Genomic DNA, 22,950 nt, shown 5'->3' with positions numbered 1-22,950 from the left:
CCGTCCGTCCGTCCGTCCATCCATCTATCTATCTATCTATCTATCTATCTATCTATCTATCTATCTATCTATCGATCGATCTATCTATCTATCTATCTATCGATCTATCGATCTATCGATCTATCGATCTATCTATCTATCTATCTATCTATCTATCTATCTATCTATCTATCTATCTATCTATCTATCTATCTATCTATCTATCATCTATCTATCTATCTATCTATCTATCTATCTATCTATCTATCTATCTATCTATCTATCTATCTATCTATCTATCTATCTATCATCTATCTATCTATCTATCATCTATCTATCTATCGATCTATCTATCTATCGATCTATCGATCTATCGATCTATCTATCGATCGATCGATCGATCGATCTATCTACGTGTCAGGGTGAGGTGGTGCTCACTCCTCCTCACTCCTCACCCCTGCCATGTGGACCCAAGGGATAAATCATCAATCCTGCTCAATGGTCAACTTCCCTCACGGGGTGACCCCCTTAAGGACAGTGGGAGGGTTCAAGTCCAACTTCCTGTGAAAAAAAAACTACATTTGTACTTTGAAGTCGACCTGAGCTCCAGAGATATCTTGACTTACTTAAAGCTACAATTTCACTTTTGGGACACAAATGAGCTGAAAACATCTTTCATGTCTCTTCACAACGTTCTAACATAGCATCACTAGAAATGTAATGACTGGACTGGAGGACCCATGAGGACACCAAAACACAGTAACTTTAAAAGTCTTTATTAGCAAAAAGCTAAAATGTGCCGTTACCCGTAGAGGGCGAGGCTGGAGACAGAGTCAGTGAACAGGCGAGTGTCGTGTAGGCAGGCAGAGTTCTTGGCAAGGGTCAGACGTGGAAACGAGGTCAGGAGGCTGTGATCAGGCAGGATGAAAAAGGCTGGAAGACTTAGTAGCAGAAGCGTTCAATAATCTGGCCGAGTGCCGGTGGAAGACTGTGGATTACATAGCTGGTGAGGCAGGTGTGGGGCATGAGCTTGATGAGGGGACCAGGTGTGCTGTGTAGAGGGTAGTTATGTCTGCATTTGGGTGCTTTTAAAACTTCATATACTACTCTACACTTTGACCAATGTGGTGTGAATTTCCATATAAATATGGAAATCCAGTCTGATTGGTCTTGATTGTTTTATTCAGGAATTGTAGAACACTTCGTATTGAGTCAAGAAGAGAGTCAGGTTTATAAAAAGTAAGAATTTATTTTCCAAACAATTAAAAACATGACAAGTTAGCTAATGTTACTGTGATGGATGGATCTAGGTGGATGGAAGGTGATGCACGGTGACCATGTGTGAATGTGAGGTTATCAGAACCTTCGTATCTAGAAGACTTGAGTCCTGAGTGTCAAACTAATTGGTTTGCATTAAACTATGAAGTTGGTTCTTATCAAAAAGGCATCAAACACAATCTGTCATGTCTACGTACCCCAATGGATCCGAGATGACGGGGGTCGGGTGACCCCAAGGTACCGAAGTCCGTAGGAAAACCGAAGTACGACCAGGTCAGTCCAGAGTCGTCTCCAGGTCATGACAGGTTGGAACTAGTTTGCGTCCAGAAGGACTCTTAGGGAGTCGGAACAGTATCAGCAGGAATTGTTTGCTGTGTCAGCGGTAGGCAGCTTTTAGCTAGGTGTTTGACAGCTTGTCAGAAATGCACTGGGTTAAAGAGGGTTCGCTCCGGACGGCCGTTCCGTAGCTTTCTCTAGAGCTGACTCACCGTCTCGTGAGCTCTGTTGTCATATTCTCGTATTATGAATTTTTGTCCAATCGGAACGTGCCACTGGAATATTACCAAGAACCTCAGAACATCACGCCATCTTTCAGATCCCGGATGCTCTGATTAGGGCTAAAGAAATATCTCTGTGTCTCTGTGAGTTTAACCTTACTCTAATTTGTCCTTGTGTCTGAGTGTAGGTGATGATTGCCTTGTCATATCAAACATTACTGATTACCATATATATATATATATATATATATATATATATATATATATACATATATATATATATATATATATATATATATATATATGTTCTTTCCATTTCATGACTGATTGAGACATGTGAGCTGAAAACAGTCACTCTTATAACCGTCCAGTCCGGCCCAGATGAGCAGGCAGGCTTGGCACAGAAGGACCTTGAGAAGTAAACAGTTTGTTGACAACATGTTATTGTGTGTTCAGAGCTGCAGAGAGGCCTGGACTCCAGCTGATGGAATGGCAGGATCCGGCAGATTAAAGGCCACAAATGTAGACTCCTGCCTCCATATGACCAAATACTGAAGGGGTCAAACTGTACATGAAATACTGACCATGTCTGGACATTACTGCTGCATGAAGGCTGATGAGATGAATGATGTTGCACGGAGGTCCGGGCATGGCAGGATCATGACAAGAAATGTGCAAACCTAGCATAGCTATGAAAAAAAAAAGATTTCTATGAATTGGTTCTCTCACATTTGTCTAAGACGCTAGACCAATAACACGTTCTATTGGACCATCTGGTTGTTGCAGGACTGCCAACTCTCACGCATCTGACCATCTTCACACGCTGTCACGACCACACCCCTACCGTCATGGTCGGCAGACGATGGCTAAACGTTCATTTTTGCTTTTGCATTCTACAGCTAGCTTGTTCTGTAGATGTGCTAACGCAGCGTTAACTGTCTCAACAAAGTCCTGTTGCTTTCTAGAGCTAGCTTCACATGGCTGATGATCCTTTTTAACTTCCCACCGTCCTAAAGGCCCTGTGTGTACTCTGTCTACTCGAGGGTTGTCGGGAGGAGAGCAGAGGCGGGAGAATCTGTTATTTTCAGATTCTTTGTCCCTGCTTAACCAACCCCATTCGCTAGGTGGCAGTAGGTGTTGAAGGGCTAAACATGTTTTTCCACTAAACCAAAAGGATGCTCTGGGAACAGACGATCTACAGACAGTTTAGACCCGAAGGCAAATCTGTGATTCAAACTCATTTTCTTCAGAAATGTCAGCTGTTGTTTCCTTTTTCTAGTGTTGCTCTCATGACTGTGTTTATGGTGTGTGCCAGGCAGTCTGTGGAATATCGTGCTATAATTCCTCCATGTCTGTCTTCCTGTACCAGACACAGCACCCAGCAGCAAACCAACAAGGTCATCACCAGCACCAGTCATCTCATCAAACAGCTCTCTGACATAATCAGCGGCTCTTCACGGGTAGCCCACTTTATGCTTCCTCACTCTCCTCACAAACGGCCTTTTGTGACAATTAACAGCAGATTAATTGTGAAGCTAATTTTATTTTGTTGCACAGCAAGATCGCCTTCGCCTAACCAGACTGAAGACGGAGCTCTCCGATTCTGTGCAGCGCTACGGGGATCTCCAGAAGGTAGCAGCTTTGTTCAGCACAGACCTGCTGATACAGTAAATGCATGTGCTCCTCTAAAGGGAAAGAAGAGCACATGTGAAAGGCTATTTAGTGTGCACAGCAGCAAATCACACTAAAGTCCTGTCATTAGGGAAGAAAGTGTCCTCTTGACCCTGCCTGTTCATTTGCTCCTCTTTCAGAAAATTGCCGAGCGCTCGAGGGCCTTGCTGCCGCCGGCACACAGCGACACAACCAAGGTGAGCCGCTGTGGAGAATAAAGCCTCCCTTTGTCTGGCTGTCGTTCGATGAGACGGTGTGAACTTCATTCATCACACTCTACTCTTCATAACCTTTCTAGGATGTGGTTTATTTGTGTTTATGGGCAAGTTAAAGCCGGGAGCCAGTCTGGCAATCAGCACTCACAACAGCGTGCGTGAATGTTTCCTGATTTCTGATTAGCAACAAGTCTGATAGCTGCATGGACAGAATCTGAAATGACAGGATACGACTACCCACAGACTCGTGCACGAGGTTACTCCCATTAAACTGCAGATTTACGTGATTCTCATGCATCAAAGGATTAACTACAAACAGTGAACGTGGAGCCACTGCTCTAAACTACAGCACATATCTAGCATGTGCATGACGGTCATTTAGGACGTTGGCCCGATGTCCTGCATCTTTGTGTTGCTTCCCTGTTCAACACACTTGATTCACCTGTGCAGCAGCTTCTCAGGCTCCCCAGAAGCCTGTTGATCACCTGCTCATAGAAATCAGATGTGCTGAAGCAGGAAAACACTAAAACACGCGGGCCCTCCAGGACCGGAGTTTGACAGCCATGGTGCAAAGTGAACAGAGATCCACAGACATCTTAAAGCTGCTGCCAGTGACTCATTAAGGTCTTGTTACCATGGTAACTGTCAATAGCAGGAAACCACGGAACTGTTTTTGGACACTCATGGCCTATAGGTGAGGGTTTGAACATGGATCAGAACCTTCCACCTTCCAGCTCAGCTTCTTCTTCACCACAACACACTTTCCTGTTTGGAGGTGCTGATCCTCGCTGCTTCACAATAAGCTGCCAGAGCAGCAAGAGCTGAAAGTCACAAAAGGACAACATCATCTGCAAAAAGCACAGATGAGATTTTCCGGCCACCAAATGTGACACCCTCCACCCCACAGCATCACCTAGAAGTTCTGTCCGTGAGTGAATGAACAGAACCGGTAACAAAAGGCAGTCCTGGAAGAAGGCTAACCCCACAGGGACCCAACGATTCAGCCAACACACAGAACTGTCCAAACAGTAAAAGTTCACTCTCTAAAGATAATCCTATCAGACACTCCTACCTTGTGTGGTGTGTGAAGCTTGGTTTATGCTTGACGCGTTTACTTTCCACGCGGTGATGCGGCTCGCGGCTGGAACGCGCTTCACAGCTCGCAGCGTTTATGGTTCATGCGGCTTGTCTCTGCGGTGAGCCAATATTCTCCCAAACTGTAGGGGGCAGCATGGAGCTCTACAGCATGCACCCAACACTACACCATAGTAGAAGTAAAAATTACTGTTTACAACACGGCATTCCAGCATTTTTAACAGCGTCCTCGTCTTTTCCGACAGTGCGAGCTATTTCTCTTCAAGAATTATTAACAACATGTTGATCACGGTGATCTCTGAGAGCTGAATCATACAAATGTCTGTGTTTACCAACCTCTGCCATACTAGTTCTTGCTGGTCCGCCATGTTTTTCCGCGTCCGTCCGTCTGCGTGGTTAGAAATTTTCCGAGGTGCGCGTTGCGGAACTTTTGAGCCGTGCGGAGACGCGGTGGAGGGGCGTGGTTGTTAAAATGACGCAACTTTTCCGCGCGGAGCCGTGCGGACCTCACGGACGCGTCAAGCATAAATCATCCTTTATGAGCTCTCTGGTCGGCACCGCTCCAATCAAACAGCCGGGCTTTCAAATGTGTTTGATTGTGTTGGTTTGAGTTTTGAGAACAAACCAGGGAGCTGCCTGCTGAATGTAACGTGTAGCCAATCAAAAAGCAACGTGATGGCAGCATGTGCACGCTCCTTCTCCGCCATGTTTGGACTGCAGACTATGGATCTATCTATCTCACCTGGTTAGCTGACAGAATGGCTACAAACACAACCGCTGGTGAATGTTGAGTGTCTGAGCTTCAAACCCTCCAGTGGGTTTGGACTGAATGAACAGTTGATTGCAGCTTGAACTTGGAGTAAAGATGCTGTGACGAACCATTGTTCCCTCAAAGAGACTAAAAATCCATCAGTTTTTTTCCTTAGAGGAGAGAATGACCCTCTGCAGGCACATGACCAAGGTCTGCAGCATGACATGGAAACGGCTTCTGGCGGTGGAAGCTGGATGAGGCATTATATTTTCTGACTGCGTTGGGTGCATTGCAGCCAGCAAGCCAATCGGGAGGTGCACTGTGGAAGTGCATTTAATGTAAGCAGTAGGAGAGAAGGAGAGGGTCTGTGATGCAGAAGCATTTGTGATGAGAGACAACGTTTAGGTTCTCACACACATGGAGGCTTTTTTAGATGGATGTTAATGTTCCTAAACAAGTCTTCTGAATAAACACCATATCATCCATAACAGATGAGAGAAGTTGTAATTGTTGGAAGTAGCTGAAGTTGTATGATGAAGCACCAGGAGGACAGTTGTTCGAGCCTTCTCTTTTGTTTTCTGCTCCACGGAGGATTGGACTAATGTATTCCAGAAGTGTGCGTCGTTGCGGAGGAGTGAGCTCGCCACAGCAGAATTAGCTGAGTGGTGAGTCACGCTGGCCAGTAGACAGAGCGTCGTGAGTCAGCCCAGGTTGGGTCCTGTGCTCTGACACACACAGGCCCCTCAACCAGAATTAGATGTGCAATCAGTCGTACGAAAAGGAAACACATTAGCAATGCAAAGGACTCAAGCCGACTGTTCTCTGGCTATCACGTTCTGCTTTTATTTGCACACGCTACAGAAGGTTCCCACGTAGGGAACGGAGCTTAATCCCAGCCACCATCTGTATTGTTATTTAGGTAAATATCAGTGAGCGGAGGAGCTCTTCATTCACTGTTACAGTCGATATTTCCCACGGATCGAAGACTCATCACAGCTCTGAGGATCCCATTTATGGCTGCAGCCCTTTGAGACCCCCGCTCTGTGGAGAATGCTACAATAACACATGAATAATTATCTTCAGCCCTCTTTTGTCTTCAGACAGAACAACTGTTTCCAATTCAGAACGGAAGTGTTGGGGGTCGGTGTGGGGATGGGGGCTGAGGAGTATGACAATCCCATCCAACAGGAGGACTCGGGTCAACAAATTAGGTTAATTAGGAGAGAGAGAGAGAGAGAGAGAGAGAGAGAGAGAGAGAGAGAGAGAGAGAGAGAGAGAGAGAGAGAGAGAGAGAGAGAGAGAGAGAGAGAGAGAGTTCTGCTGCTGTCCATGGTTCTGATTTGGGTTAGGGTTATCTCCACTTTGCTGTTAGATTTGATGAATGGAGGAAGTACACACACACACACACACACACACACACACACACACACGGGCTGACGGTGAAGCCGGCCTGGAGTCGTTGGTAGCATTAATGACCGGGTGGTTAGGGTTGGAGATCCTGCTAGAACATCTGGTGCTGTCTGATTATTTTCACTGCACGCATAAATAAAGGAGCAGAAAAATCTCTAATCAGAAAGTGTTTCGGTTTCAGAAGCGGATTCAGCCCACAGCAACAGTTCAGCTTCCCTGCAGGAAGGTAATTTCTGACCCCCTGCTGATAAAATCAGAACAGTAAATCAGTTCTGCAGAAAGCTACAAATTTCATGTTTTGGGAGTTTTCAATCATTTTGCTTTAAACGGCATCTAGTTGAGTAAAACCTTTTTAAGCGCTACTCAAAGATCTTTTTTTTTAACTTAAAACAGTAAATTTGAGAGGATTTAGAGGTCCTCAGAATATCTTCCTGAAGGTGTTTGTGATTTTTGGGACTTGTGTCTTTAGCCTATAGAGCTTGGGATCATGTCGCCATCATCAATGGCCCCCATGTTTGGGTAGCCTCCGAGTCCTCGCTTGTTGCTTGATATTTCTGACAACAGCTCGCTAAGTGTCGGTCTTGTTGCTTCCTTTAATCTAATATTCATGTGATCTGTTATTACGCCACCATGGGAAATCGCTGCTGTGTTGTACGGTGCAACGTGAACGCCAGGGGAAAATGTGAAAATGCGCTAACTTTTTACCGTTTGCCTACTTGGAGGCATAACCAAGTGTCTGACTGCCCCGCTTGGACAGCAGCTGTAAGGCAACCAGACATTAGGGCTGAACGATTTACTGAATATGCATTTAAATTGTGATGTGACAAAAGAAGATTTTCTTATCGCAAAGGCTGCAATTTGACTGGCAGCAATAGATTAGCGCAATGCTAATATACATGGAAAAACCCATAGCGATGCTAATGCTAATATTGTCGATTACATTCTTGCAAATTATGAATCAGGATCGTGCCAAATGATTACATTTGGAGTCTAATAAAAAGTAAAAACTGCCATTAATCAAATAAGTACAGACAGATATTTTGTCATGACTCCCATCCTTCACCCTCCTCTGCCTCCTCATTTCACCTTCATTCAGCTCACCTGGTCCCTTCACCAAGCTCCTGACAAGCCCTGTTTCCCTGGCAACCACAATCAATTCCATTCTTCTCACCTGTTCCTGTCATCAGCTTCATCCACTTCACCTGCTTCCCCTGCTATAAAAGAACCATCCAGCTCTCCAGTCTCTGCCAGTAGATCTTCCAGAGATTCACCCTGCCTGACCTCAGCCTCTCGACCTCGTCTTTCGCTCCTGACCCCTGTCTTGTATTCTGCCTGCCATTTCGACCTTCGCCTGTCTCCGACTCTGTCTCCAGCCTCGCCCACCTGGTAACTCTGCATCCAAATAAAGACGTTTTTTATACTTTTACTGTGTTTGGCGTCTTCACGGGTCTTCTGAGTTCTGTTCATGACAATTTCAGAAAAGCTAGAAAACTGTAAGAGACTTCAACTCCACTGAGTTTTGGCTAGCAGCTATGAACGCAACTGAACTACGGAAGCTCTGCATGGACAATACGCCAAAAACTCTAAACACAAAAGACTTCAATAAACAGGACACACGTCTATCCTGCAAATCACTTTTCACAGTTGATGCTAACACCTGTGCTCCTTCAAGGGATGTGCTCCTGGCTGCAAAGCATCGCTCCTTCAAATACAAAAGTTTTTATTTACATGAGAGTTTATGTTTATGGAGACGAGTAAACTTGGTGATATGAAATGTAAATAAATATGTAGATACATAAACTTGTTTATATTCAGTACAGGTTACATAGATTCTTTGTTTTGCTTCTCTTATGTTTGTTTTCTGTTGAAAAATGAGAAAAGCTCAGTGGGAAAATAATCGTAAATTAAATTGCAATTAGATTATTTTCCAAAATCCTTCAGCCCTACCAGACATCACTCTCCAGAGAGCCCCCCACCCCCACCCCCCCCACCCCCACCCCCCCCCCACACACACACACACCAGTAGGCTAATGCAGGCGCTCTGAAACACAACCTCTGCTACGCTGCTTCTATGGGATGAATATGTTGATTGTTTTACAAGAAAAACCAGCAAGTGAAACGTTTACCTCCCATCCAAATGTTTACATCCACTCACACCACAAACAAGATGTCGGCAAATGTCCGTAAAGCAGAGCTGTGGTGGCAACAAGTTGCGATCAGTGCTGCAGTTTGGAGCCCTTCAGTGTCCAGAGAAGATCGTGCTGATTTCATCTTAGAGCAATCATCACTTTTCAGAGAGCGGAGCGACTCCGATATCAGAGCAGCGACCCTCTGAGGGTGTAGAACGTGGACTGTAAGTGACCAAAGTGTGTGTGTGTGTGTGTGTGTGCTCCACAGAGTCCCCAGACCCCGTCCAGTGAGCATAATCAAGAGGACCTCCTGTTTGGAGCAGCAGCAGGTTCAGATGGAGGGGCTCAAGCTTTCCTGTCAGAGATCAGTGAAGAAGATGTGGAGGTGCTTCGTCAGAGAGAAGAGGCCCTGCTCCAGATCGAGGTAAGAACTTTCCTCAGACCTGCCTCTGTTAAATACATCCACATGAGGACATTGTCCTACACGGCTGTAAAATGTCGTGTGTGAGACACTCCCACCTCTGCCTGTCTGGTGGGAGCTAACGCTGTTGTAGCGTTATGGAAACAAGCTTTAATTTTATTCTCTTTCGAAATGACAAAACTAACATGTCATAAATACTTCTGATGAGTGTCCCCAGCTCATTTGCAATTGAGACCCCCTGACAGAGGATGTGCAACAAACCAGGGGTCTCATTTATCAAACACTGCGTCGAATCCTTACTAAAACCGTACTTAAGCTCAGCAACAAAAGTACTCACGCCAAGCAGGTGTGTGATCTATCAAACATGGAGGACACACAGCTGCACGCAATCTCCTCTTCATAAATCAGAGACTAACGAGAATGTTCCTCAGCTGCATTTTAGTCACATCCCGCCCTCACCACGCCCACTTACTGCCATAAATGGTCAATGCAAAGTGCCTTGTGGACCTCATGCATATACATAAGCCGGCTGTTGCAGCGCTCCGCCAATGACATGGCGACCGTAGATCAAGGCAGATCAAGGAAGCACTATTTCACAGAAGCAGAAGTGGAGGTACCTGTGGGTGAGGAGGAGAAATGAAAGGAAGTACTTTTGCAAAACTAATAAGAGAAAATCCACGGAGTGGCACAGCGTTGCTGAAGCCGTCAATGTTGTGAATTCTTCAGAGAGATCTGTGGCGGATATAAAAAAAATGGTCCAGTCGGGATTCAATCCCAAGACTCCCAGGTTAAAGTCACGCATGCTAACCAGTCACCCAAGCAGAGATCTCCCCTGTACAAGTAGCCAGGGCGCATGATCAATCGGGTCACAGTGACAGGACACACACTGTCACACACACACATGATGTTCTGTTTCAATCTGTCCCCCTGCTGATATTCTGGCTTCAGGCTGTGTGTGTGAGTGTGTGTGTGTGTGTGTGTGTGTGTGTGTGTGTGTGTGTGTGTGTGTGTGTGTGTGTGTGTGTGTGTGTGTGTGTGTGTGTGTGTGTGTGTGTGTGTGTGTGTGTGTGTGTACAGGTGATAATGCTGCAGGATTTCATAACTGTATCTTCTCAGCAGCAGCACTGCAGGTGCTCTCCATGCCCAGCATGTGTGTGAGCCAGGTCCTTGGTCAACTTATAGTTGTGCACATTTTTCGCTAAGTTTTCCTTCATAAATCCCAAAGTTTGCGTGGAACGTTGCTTACGCAGTTTTCCGACCCCGGTTAGGGTTAGGGTATGTGTTTCTATATCTGAGAGCACTTTTAAACACACACACACACACACACACACACACACACACACACACACACACACACACACACACACACATACACAGTGAGTGTTTTGCTTAGGCAGTAATTAGCGTCTTGGCCCGCCTGCTAAGTGCTTGCGGAGCCGGTATAATTTAGAAATTGAAGTGTTGGAACTGAGAGCCACAAACATCAGAGACTAAAACATAATCTGTGTTATTCTGTTGAACAAGTCTGATTTTAACCTGATTCAGACTTCAGGACAAGTGAAACTCCCACACCTGTCCTCACCTTCACCTGAAGATGCTGAGCACTAGTCAGAGAGGAGTCGCCACTCAGCTGCTGCCTACTCGTGTCTTTGCTGCCACGGCTGGACCGGATGGAGTTAGGATTATATTTTATGAACCCTGTCTCTTATTTGGAGATGCTTTCATGGATCTGACTGTAGAGCTGCCAGTGAGGCAGAAGTAAGGGGTAATCTGGATACTTTAGGTGTAATGTAGTACCTGGAGAATATTATAGTGTCATTAGAAGGATTATTAGACACATGGCCGCCTACTACTCTGAGATGGTAAATGGCCTGTATTTGATGTAGTGTCTTCTAGAGTCCTGGAACCCCCCAAGGTGCTTTACAACACAATCAGTCATCCATCCACACATTCACACCCTGGTGGTGATGAGCTACGATGTAGCCACACCTGCCCTGGGGCGCTCTGAAAGAGGCGAGGCTGCCGGTCCCTCCGACCACCATCAGCAGGCAAGGTGGGTTAGTGTCTTGCCCAAGGACGCAATGACAGAGAGAGACTGAGCGGGGCTTGAACCTGCAACCTTCTGATAGTGGGGCGAGCACTTAACTCTGTGCCACCGTGGCCTCTCTAGATCCTCTGACCCCTTTCTGCTCTTTGGACGCCACGAGCCGAGTTGATCCCACGCTGTCTGATCATTTTACCAGTTGTCTTACTGGTTGGGTTTTCTGAATTCTGGTGCACCATCTCCCGGCTTAAGTGGTCTTTTCTCTGCTTTGCTCAGAGGAGTCGTCTGGCTACAACTGGCTAGAACTGGCTACAACGGGCTAGAACTGGCTACAACTGGCTACAACTGGCTACAAATAGCTAGAACTGGCTACAACGGGCTAGAACTGGCTACAACTGGCTACAACTGGCTAGAACTGGCTACAACGGGCTAGAACTGGCTACAACTGGCTACAACTGGCTAGAACTGGCTAGAACTGGCTACAACGGGCTAGAACTGGCTACAACTGGCTACAACGGGCTAGAACTGGCTACAACTGGCTAGAACTGGCTACAACGGGCTAGAACTGGCTACAACTCGCTACAACGGGCTAGAACTGGCTACAACGGGCTAGAACTGGCTACAACTGGCTACAACGGGCTAGAACTGGCTACAACTGGCTAGAACTGGCTACAACAGGGCTAGAACTGGCTACAACTGGCTACAACGGGCTAGAACTGGCTACAACTGGCTACAACGGGCTAGAACTGGCTACAACTGGCTAGAACTGGCTACAACAGGGCTAGAACTGGCTACAACTGGCTACAACGGGCTAGAACTGGCTACAACAGGGCTAGAACTGGCTACAACTGGCTACAACGGGCTAGAACTGGCTACAACTGGCTACAACGGGCTAGAACTGGCTACAACTGGCTAGAACTGGCTACAACGGGCTAGAACTGGCTACAACAGGGCTAGAACTGGCTACAACTGGCTACAACGGGCTAGAACTGGCTACAACAGGCTAGAACTGGCTACAACTGGCTACAACGGGCTAGAACTGGCTACAACGGGCTAGAACTGGCTTCAACTGGCTACAACGGGCTAGAACTGGTTAGAACTGGTTAGAACTGGCTACAACTGGCTACAACGGGCTAGAACTGGCTACAACGGGCTAGAACTGGCTACAACTGGCTACAACGGGCTAGAACTGGCTACAACTGGCTAGAACTGGCTACAACAGGGCTAGAACTGGCTACAACTGGCTACAACGGGCTAGAACTGGCTACAACTGGCTACAACGGGCTAGAACTGGCTACAACTGGCTAGAACTGGCTACAACAGGGCTAGAACTGGCTACAACTGGCTACAACGGGCTAGAACTGGCTACAACAGGGCTAGAACTGGCTACAACTGGCTACAACGGGCTAGAACTGGCTACAACTGGCTACAACGGGCTAGAACTGGCTACAACTGGCTAGAACTGGCTACAACGGGCTAGAACTGGCTACAACAGGGCTAGAACTGGCTACAACTGGCTACAACGGGCTAGAACTGGCTACAACAGGCTAGAACTGGCTACAACTGGCTACAACGGGCTAGAACTGGCTACAACGGGCTAGAACTGGCTTCAACTGGCTACAACGGGCTAGAACTGGTTAGAACTGGTTAGAATTGCAACAGGAATCCGGGTGGACCAGAGGCTGGACCTCCCAGACTGTTTTGGTTTACAGTCACATGACACGCGTCAACCCCACTCAGCTGATCCGTCCCTGTGATGTCACCCAGCCGGGGTTCTGTTATGATGTGTCTTTAAAGGGGCGGATGCCCAATCTACATCGTGCATTTGAATCGGTTCTGACCTCATCGTGTTTCAACAACTCTAGCAGAACACCTGGTTTGGCCCGGCGGTGGCCGCTCAGAGTGCTGCCAGGTAAGTTTTAGTGTTTGACCCAAACAACAACAACTCCTTCACTTTCAACAGAAGTCCAGTTTAGAGCTTGAATGAAATGGCAGCAGGCATTTATGCTTCTGTTGCTGAAAGACTAACTTATCCAGACATTTTCTGTTTTTGCCTTTTCAATGAACACATTTTCTTTTCCACATATAACATTCGAGAGTGCAGAAGGCAGTCGGCTGCTTATAGATAACCGTTTCCATTTATGTTTACCACCCAGGGCACCAAATCAAAGCAGCCACCTGGATGATTGCAGGACTGTTTGTTGACACCCTCCCAGGCTGCTAAAGCTTTTGGTAACTTGCTTTAAATGACAAACGAGAACTTGCATTTCCATGTTTTTAGATTGGACGTGTGCATCATGAATGACAACAAACTCTGGTCTGCTCCTAGGACCTGAGGTTCAAATGGGTTTGAAACAGAAATATGTTTGACGCCTGCGGGGCAAACACACGCCACGTTAGGCAGGATGTTCTCCTCCCACCTCCAAAAGCTTATTAGTGTTTTGTCACAGTTCCCCCGCTTCTACAGGGTGTTGCAAGTTACCCAGTTACTAAAGTGTTGACATAGATGTGTTTCTTTACCTGGGCAAGGTGTGTGCAGAATCATGATGGTGTTAGGCCGGTGGAGGGATGGGGATCTGACTCAGACTTCAAACGCAGCTGTGGAGGATCTGGGATGTTTTCCAGCTGACGCTCCAGCGGGATAGATTCCTGAGCTTGTTTACTGTCGGTCCGGCCATACTTTACTCCCAGCCTGTCACTTTAGCCAAACTCCTCTTTCCTTTTGCTTTCATGGCAGTAGCCTGATGCGGATGCTGGTTCCTTCAGTCATGGAAAACCAACAACAGACTTAAAGTTTAGTGGACTAGACAAGCTCTGCTGTTATGGAAAGTGTCCATGTTAAACATCGACGGCCTTCCTGTTTAACACTGAGTTTATCGTCCTTCAGGAGTGATGAGCTAACAGCTAGTCCAAGAGAAGACCAAAATGTGATTCTGTCATTTTAAAGGTGTGGAACATGATTATGTCTGATTCTAACGGTTCACTCTGAGTGCTTCATGCTGGCTGAACATGAAAGTAGTCTCCTACACCTATCTCCTACAGTAGCTTCTGATAGATAATAGTCTCCTACACCTATCTCCTACAGTAGCTTCTGATAGATAATAGTCTCCTACACCTATCTCCTACAGTAGCTTCTGATAGATAATAGTCTCCTACACTTATCTCCTACAGTAGCTTCTGATAGATAATAGTCTCCTACACCTATCTCCTACAGTAGCTTCTGATAGATAATAGTCTCCTACACCTATCTCCTACAGTAGCTTCTGATAGATAATAGTCTCCTACACCTATCTCCTACAGTAGCTTCTGATAGATGATAGTCTCCTACACCTATCTCCTACAGTAGCTTCTGATAGATAATAGTCTCCTACACCTATCTCCTACAGTAGCTTCTGATAGATAATAGTCTCCTACACCTATCTCCTACAGTAGCTTCTGATAGATAATAGTCTCCTACACCTATCTCCTGCAGTAGCTTCTGATAGATAATAGTCTCCTACACCTATCTCCTACAGTAGCTTCTGATAGATAATAGTCTCCTACACCTATCTCCTACAGTAGCTTCTGATAGATAATAGTCTCCTACACCTATCTCCTACAGTAGCTTCTGATAGAAAGCAGACGGTGAATCTCTAGATTTAGAAAATCCTGACAGATCTACGTCACACTCTCACTAACATTCATGAACTCACCCATCTGGACTCACGACGGGGAAGGCTGTTGTCGTGGGCAGCAGTAGCTCAGGAGGTAGAGCAGGTTGCCCCATGATCGGAGGGTCATGGGTTCGGTTCCAGCTCCTGCCAGGGGTATTCTGCTGTTGTGTCCTTGGGCAAGACACTTCACCCAAATTACCTGTTTTGGTGGTGGTCAGAGGGGCTGGCGGCGCCAAATGGCAGCCTCGCCTCTGTCAGACCGCCCCAGGGCGGCTGTGGCTACGTAGTAGCTTACCATCACTGGTAGTGTGTGAAATCATGTTTGAGTGTCCTAAAAAGCGTTATATAAGTTCGGTGTATTTTTTAGCATCCAGAAAACAGCAGAGAACATCTCAGCTAGTAGAAGCTAACGTTTAGCATTAGCAGCTCCACCACACAGCAGAACTCCTCCAGGCTTGTGTTATTTATGGAGATAAAACATCAACATTGCAGAGCAAACAGAGTCAGTGGTAGTCATGTTGCAGTTAGCCAATCAGAGGAGAGATGTCCACATATCAGGAAGTAAGACTCAGATCCTGCCGTCGGAAGCTCAGCTGTCATCTGGTAATCTGTACGCTCCTGAAACAGGCGCGTCTGAGTTTTGTCCCCTGAGTACGACTTACCGAGAGAACAGGGGCAGTCAGGGCCAAAGCTCCCACTTCATTACTACCCACCTCCACCCACTACAGTCACATCCATCCTTCTTAGATGAAGTAACCAGCTGTTACAAACTACTTCAGGGAACTGAGTTGCAATTTTAAACTAATTAGTAGGTCAAAAAGCAGCCATACGACTCATTCCTATTCCTGATATCTCACAGTGTGACAAGCAGGAGGTCCTGATCCTTTAGCAGCACCTTATGCAGCAGTGGTAACATGGGTTTGGGTTACGCCACAGGACCAGCACGACCTCCTCAGACAGACACACCTGTGGGTGCATTATAAAGTTTTACATTTTGTTTTTGTGCAGCAACACCTTGTTTGGTCTTTGGTCTGGTCACTTTGCTTCCTTTGAACTGCAGCTGATTAAAGTCGGGCGTAAGGACCCGTTCTACTGTGCTGTGGTCTATCGTCCACCTGGTCCAAACAGCTCTTTCCTTCAGGAGTTTAGTGACTTTCTATCCTCTACTGTGAAGCTGTCCAGACTGGTGATTGTTGGTGACTTTAACATCCACATTGATTATCCCTCCGATCACTTTGCCATGAATTTCTCCAGCCTCATGGACTCCTTCAGCTTTACCCAGCATGTTTCTGGCCCCACACCAAGCCCCCACAATGTGGCTCAAAAATTGAGGCCAACCCGGAAGTACCAAAAATTGCAGTTCCACCCTCATCCACTGGGGGCTGGTGCCAGAAGCGAGCAAATCCTCATTCACTCCCATGTTAAAAATACCAATTTCACAGCAGAAATAAACATGTTTACAGCCTTTCCTGTTCACTCTCTCTCTCTCTTTTTCTTTACATTTTTTATTTTTGTGAAGCGCCTCGTGATTTTTATCTTGAGAGGCGCTGTATAAATGATACTTTCTTCTTCTCCTTCTTAAAACGACTCATTTATAGAATATTTGTTTTTACAGGAAACGTCGAACATCTGTTGTTTCAGAAGGTTTGCAGCTAAAGGCCTAAAAACCATTTAGGAATTAGCTGTAATCAGGAACACAGGCTTGGGTGTGGAGAGCTCCAGCTCTACGACTAAACCTGACAAATACTCTCTCATAAATACTTTTACTCATATTTGCATCATGATTCTTTTCCTGTGGTGTGTTTAATTGCCTGTTACTGGCTTTAAAGCTTTTGTATGATTGGAATGGGGCCTGATTAAAAATCACAAGGTGCTTAAAGATAATTCATATTTAAATGTTTTACACTTTGAGGCAAATCCTCGTGTCCGATCTCAGCTTCTCTCATCGTTCCTCATTAAAACCTGAACAAGCAGTACTGTAGGGGTAAAAGCTGCAGCTGGGTGCAAACGTAGACTGGACGGGTAGCAACAACTTCTGGGATGACAGTTACAAAGGATTTATGTGCCTACCTTGGAACTGGAGAGCTGCAGGTGCGAGCCCCGGCTGTGTCCATTGTGTCTTTGAGCAAGACACTTAACCCGCCTTGGTGGTCAGAGGAACTGGTAGCCGTGTGCCCCAGGAGCTGTGGCTCTATTGTAGTTTATCAGCACCAGCGCTCCACAGATAAAGGTATAGTAGTTCCTACTGAGAAGGAAGTTCCCCAACATCGGCCGAGTCTCGCCCATGGAGCGTGAGACACACGTCTCACTGTCTTCAGACGCGTCTCACGCTACACCTCCAGCTTCACACCTGCACGTTAAACTCAGTGACCGAAGAACCAGTAAAAACAGTCCCTCTGTTAACTTGGCCTTTAAGGATGTGCTGAAGTGTCCCCTGCTTTGTCCCCCCACCCCCCCCCCCCCCTCCTTCTGTAGCTCATGGCTGACTGGGAGCAGATAGAAACCTGTCATGCTGCCACAGCCTGCTTTCAGATGACAAGCCTCGCATGGCGGCACACTTCTGGACAGCAGCTGCCATCCAGCAGTTTCAAGACTAATGATAATGTTTTAGAGGCACTTTCCAGCATAATGAAGATGAATCTTTGTGTCCAGTTGGAGCCGTCTGAACTTCATCAACATTTAAGATCAGCTAATCCTCCTCCAAGAGCCAAGTTCTGAATAGGAATGAAAAAAGGGAGAGCATCAATCTTCTTCTGCAGAGTGGCACATAGTGAAAGGCCCGCGGAACAAATGACAGCCTCATTTTAGCACTCTAGCTCAGATGGGTCAGGCAGATGATTGGTGTTCAGCCTGGGTCGTCTGGCCGACTCCTTTGTCATAGCTGTATGGATAAATGTCGTCGTCGGCCCTCAGGCAGGAGCTCAGGGGCCCGACGCCTCTCCTTTGGGGAGTGATGCTATCTGACAATGTTCCTTTTCATCCTCACACCACCACACACACACACACACACACACACACACTTTTCTTCAGGGCTCTCCTCCCGGTGGACCTCCAGAACCTGATGCCTGTCATGCTTATCTGTTTTAATCTCTCGTTGTTGAAAAGTTTCGATCCAAGGTTAATTTTCTCTTCCCTGGAGACTGAGAGTGTGACAGCTCGGCTCTTGTTTGCTATTTGCAGCTATAATTGGAAGACGTGTTTACAACCAGTGGATGTTCCAACATCTGTACTGGTTGACTTTAGAGAAGTCCCGAGAACAACATTTACTCTTTCTTCTCTCAGCAAACACCTTCAGAGCAAACCGACCGACAGAAACCAGACCTTAGGGGATCTAGACACATGTAGTCATGGCAGGGACCAAAGAGAAGCCCCGGCACAAGAGCTTCACTTCCCATCTCATCGTATGACTCGGCTCTTTTTACTGAGTCCAGCTGTTTAGTCCTGCAGGCAGCTTTCACTGCAGTTACACGTGGTCTTCGTTTCGGAGCAGCCAGCTCCTGGTTCAGCTGAGCTGCTGGTGAAGTCTATGTTTAGTGACGTTACCATCGTTTTAGCTGTGACGCTACGGTGAATGAAGCCTGGGCAATCACAGAAACAGTTCTACCAGCGTGTGAGCTGGAATACATCGAACGTCATCAGAGACATAACACACAACCGGATCCGTCCAGTAGTTGCAGCTTTAAGAACAGTCAGAGGCCACTGCTGAGAGAAACGAGATGGAAAGAGTCAGAGAACCTGGAGAATTCTCATGCGTGCACGGGGACAACAGGCTAACTCCTCACAGAAAGGTTTGGAACCCGCAACCTCCCTGCTGCGAGGCAGCGGTGCTACCTGCTGTGCCACCACACAGCCTCCTTTAAGTCCTGCTTTGTAAGATTATGTTTGAGTTCACGCAGGCCGACAGACTGGAAGGTGGGACGCGCATGTAAAACATTTGATGTGGAAGTGAGGACTGAACCCCACCCGGGTGTCGTCGTGCTGAAGCAGCCTGTGTCTAACAGACACTCATGATGGTGGACAACCTCGCTGCCCGTTGTTCTTCTCTGGCCAAATGAGCCATCTCACACACAACTCTCGGTGAAAACTCGGGTCTCCCTCCGATGCATCGCTGCTCACAGTACAGTGTTTGTTTTACTCGTGAGTGCATGAGCTCCCGTCCGTGTGCTCGGTGGTTGGTGAGAATGCAGGATGCACGTCTGCAGGTTCTGAAAAAGAGAAATGTGAGTTTGAGGCGAGCGGTGGACAAAAACAAAGTAAAAGCAGTTTTAGCACACAAGTAAAACCTTTTAATCGTGGTGGAAACGCCAAACCGTGCAAACTAAATATATTTAATCAATGTGGATCCCTGATGAGGACTTTATTTTGTCAGTGTCTTTAAGAAAGCACCGTTTATGATGCACATCTGCCCGCTTCTGACTAAAAACACCTTTTCATCTATCATCCTGCAGCTCCTAAGGTGGAGGGGAGGGCCGACTGGTGGCGAGCTTCTTGTTGCCTTGTTGTGTTCATGTGTGTGTCATCATGTGTTCAGGGAGGCTGACTCCACAGTGATCCTCCGTTTAACGGCCACCTTCCAACCGCAGTTCAGGTGCTTTGGCACAACGTCATCAAAAGGAATTAAACGGAACATTAGGACAGAACATCTTGCAAAGAGAAATCTGAATCCAGACATTTCCCACAAGAACAACGGAGTCCCACAGCCTGACCTTCAAATGTTTTTCAGGACAATCCGTGCTCACATGAGCCTTCAGAGCTGAAACTGCAGCTGAGAAATGGAACCAGATTAAAACCAACGCGTTTACACTCCGTAGGACTTTAGACTTCTGGCTCAGAAGGAAACGTTTATCACTAAACCCACGCACTTAGCATCATCATGTGTCTGACTTTCAATCTAGCCAATTTCACAGCTACCAATGCTTAAAACACCCCACGCTAATGTAGCGTCATGCATGTCCTGCTTTTGACCTAAAGGTCATGATCTGCTGTGTCTGCTCGAGCGGAGACAAAAAGTGTGACAGGCTAATCTACCTGAGATAGTGGCCAAGGTCTTTCATGCACTCTGCTCATCTGAACTGCTTCACCTCTGTTACAGCGAAGACTAGAACTATTCTGATGAACACATAATCAACAACTTTGTTATTACCAATAATAACGTGAGCCCAATGTTCAACCAGCCTGTGGAATAACAATGTTATTACCTGATATTATAATCCTGTGATCAGTAATATTTTACAAGTTATTATAATCCTGGACGTTTGCACTAGACACTGATGACACGTAATGCTAAAGTCACACGACACATTTCCTTTTGTCTGATCCAATCAGAACCTTCGTTTCTGGCTGGGCGTGGTTATCTGTGGAGTTTGTATAAACCCTCTTTTGTATGTCACGTTCTGATTCGCCAGTAAACCAAAATATGACGATTATAAAAACTCTCCCACGCCACCTTTTCTTTAGTTCAAGCGTTCTAGAGGAGTCTCGGACCGGCCATCCGGACCTCCTCTTCAGCCAAAAGAACCTCGACAAGCTGGATAAAATCTGTTGCAGTTACACCTGACCGCAACGGTTCCTTCAGAATAAAAGCTGAACCTCAGGACCCCTTCAGGGTCTCGGAGACGCCAGTGATAACCTGTCGTGACCTGGAAGCATTCCAAGACTAGTTTGGTCGGCACCGCTGCTTTTCTACCGGCTTCGGTACCAAGGAGGGTCCAAGAGGACCTCGACATTCCAGATCTGACGGAGGCTTCCCCTGGGGTACGTAGACCGACAGATGGCGTTTCATGTGTGTTATAAATCTCCTACTAAAGTTTAGAGCGAAACGTTCACTCCCACTCAGAACTAACCGCTTCTCCGGACCCGCTGGTTCTGAATAACACTCCACACACACACACACACACACCATCATCATTCATCACGTCTCACTCCACCTTAGTCCATCAGTACACAGAGTGTTAAAGTTAGTCTTGTTTAAACTGTGTAGAAATAAATGTATTAACTATTATAAACCTGACGCTCTCTATTTCCTCAGAGTTAATACGAAGTGTCGCGTAATCCCTGCAATAAAAAGTTCTGATCTTCTGGTTAAAATAGTCAAAGATCCATCAGATGGATATTTCATATTTCTATGGAATCTCACATTTTATGGTTCATAAGTGAGATGTAAACGACCCGTCCTTTACACTGACGTTTACGCTTAGTGTACGGACGTACTACTCAGCTCATAGTATCTTTGCTGAGTTTTCCATGTTTTTGCTCCGTTTATCGGCTACAGAAGCTCATTTGTAAAGAAGAAACTTGAAGTCGCCATCTTAATAAAACGGATCAACAGACTTCTTGTGTGATATGCTTGTCAGCCACTGGATGGCGCCATCAGATAAGAGAGATACTTACTTGACTTTAACTTTTCAGTTGTACTGGGATACATTTGTTAATTATGACCAATAAAATGTGATGACTCCATATAAATATGAAATATCAACCTGAGTGATCTTTAACACACTTCATATTAATTCAGACAGAGTCAGTATGTAGTTTATAAAATTAATTTAATTCTTTTTCCTAAAGTAATAATTTATACATGATCAGATATGAAAAAGGAGATGTGATGTGGTGGATGTGGGGTGATGAGGTGGATGTGGGGTGATGTGGTGGATGTGGGGTGATGTGGTGGATGTGGGGTGATGAGGTGGATGTGGGGTGATGTGGTGGATGTGGGGTGATGTGGTGGATGTGGGGTGATGTGGTGGATGTGGGGTGATGAGGTGGATGTGGGGTGATGTGGTGGATGTGGGGTGATGTGGTGGATGTGGGGTGATGTGGTGGATGTGGGGTGATGTGGTGGATGTGGGGTGATGTGGTGGATGTGGGGTGATGTGGTGGATGTGGGGTGATGAGGTGGATGTGGGGTGATGTGGTGGATGTGGGGTGATGTGGTGGATGTGGGGTGATGTGGTGGATGTGGGGTGATGTGGTGGATGTGGGGTGATGTGGTGGATGTGGGGTGATGTGGTGGATGTGGGGTGATGTGGTGGATGTGGGGTGATGAGGTGGATGTGGGGTGATGTGGTGGATGTGGGGTGATGTGGTGGATGTGGGGTGATGAGGTGGATGTGGGGTGATGTGGTGGATGTGGGGTGATGTGGTGGATGTGGGGTGATGTGGTGGATGTGGGGTGATGTGGTGGATGTGGGGTGATGTGGTGGATGTGGGGTGATGTGGTGGATGTGGGGTGATGTGGTGGATGTGGGGTGATGTGGTGGATGTGGGGTGATGTGGTGGATGTGGGGTGATGTGGTGGATGTGGGGTGATGTGGTGGATGTGGGGTGATGTGGTGGATGTGGGGTGATGTGGTGGATGTGGGGTGATGAGGTGGATGTGGGGTGATGTGGTGGATGTGGGGTGATGTGGTGGATGTGGGGTGATGTGGTGGATGTGGGGTGATGAGGTGGATGTGGGGTGATGTGGTGGATGTGGGCTGATGTGGTGGATGTGGGGTGATGTGGTGGATGTGGGGTGATGTGGTGGAAGCTAGATGTTGTAGCAACCGTTCTTTGTATCTGAGAGAAAATGTGAACTCTGGATGTAAAAGAATGTGTTGTTTGTTATAAACTAGAGTTGTTTATTAAAAACAGCATCAGACACGATCTGTCGTGCCAAGTCTACGCGCCCTTGGTGTGGAGGTTCTCGTTGGATCCGGGGGGTGATGGTCACTGCCGGTGGAGTGAACTCTGATATCAGGAACCCGTAGACCGCTCCGATAGGACCCGTCCAGTCTGAGATCCCTCCAGGTGAGGGCAGGGAGCTGGA

At 46.7% G+C, this 22,950-nt stretch overlaps 1 protein-coding gene across 3 annotated transcripts in view; it reads left to right on the top strand.

Annotated features, from left to right (window-relative positions):
• Window positions 1-22,950, top strand: part of tsnare1 (T-SNARE Domain Containing 1) — a 259,913-nt gene that overhangs the window by 118,887 nt on the left and 118,076 nt on the right. For all 3 annotated transcript variants that reach the window (XM_070551261.1, XM_070551262.1, XM_070551263.1), the window contains exons 5-8: window positions 3,124-3,214; window positions 3,312-3,386; window positions 3,566-3,622; window positions 9,294-9,449. In XM_070551261.1, the coding sequence (XP_070407362.1) occupies window positions 3,124-3,214; window positions 3,312-3,386; window positions 3,566-3,622; window positions 9,294-9,449 (379 nt within the window). The remainder of the gene's footprint in view (window positions 1-3,123; window positions 3,215-3,311; window positions 3,387-3,565; window positions 3,623-9,293; window positions 9,450-22,950) is intronic.

This window comes from Nothobranchius furzeri, chromosome 5 (assembly GCF_043380555.1).
Source record: "Nothobranchius furzeri strain GRZ-AD chromosome 5, NfurGRZ-RIMD1, whole genome shotgun sequence".
Lineage (NCBI taxonomy): Eukaryota > Metazoa > Chordata > Actinopteri > Cyprinodontiformes > Nothobranchiidae > Nothobranchius > Nothobranchius furzeri.
Note: the sequence above shows the minus strand (reverse complement) of the source record. Positions and strands in the feature narration are given on the sequence as shown.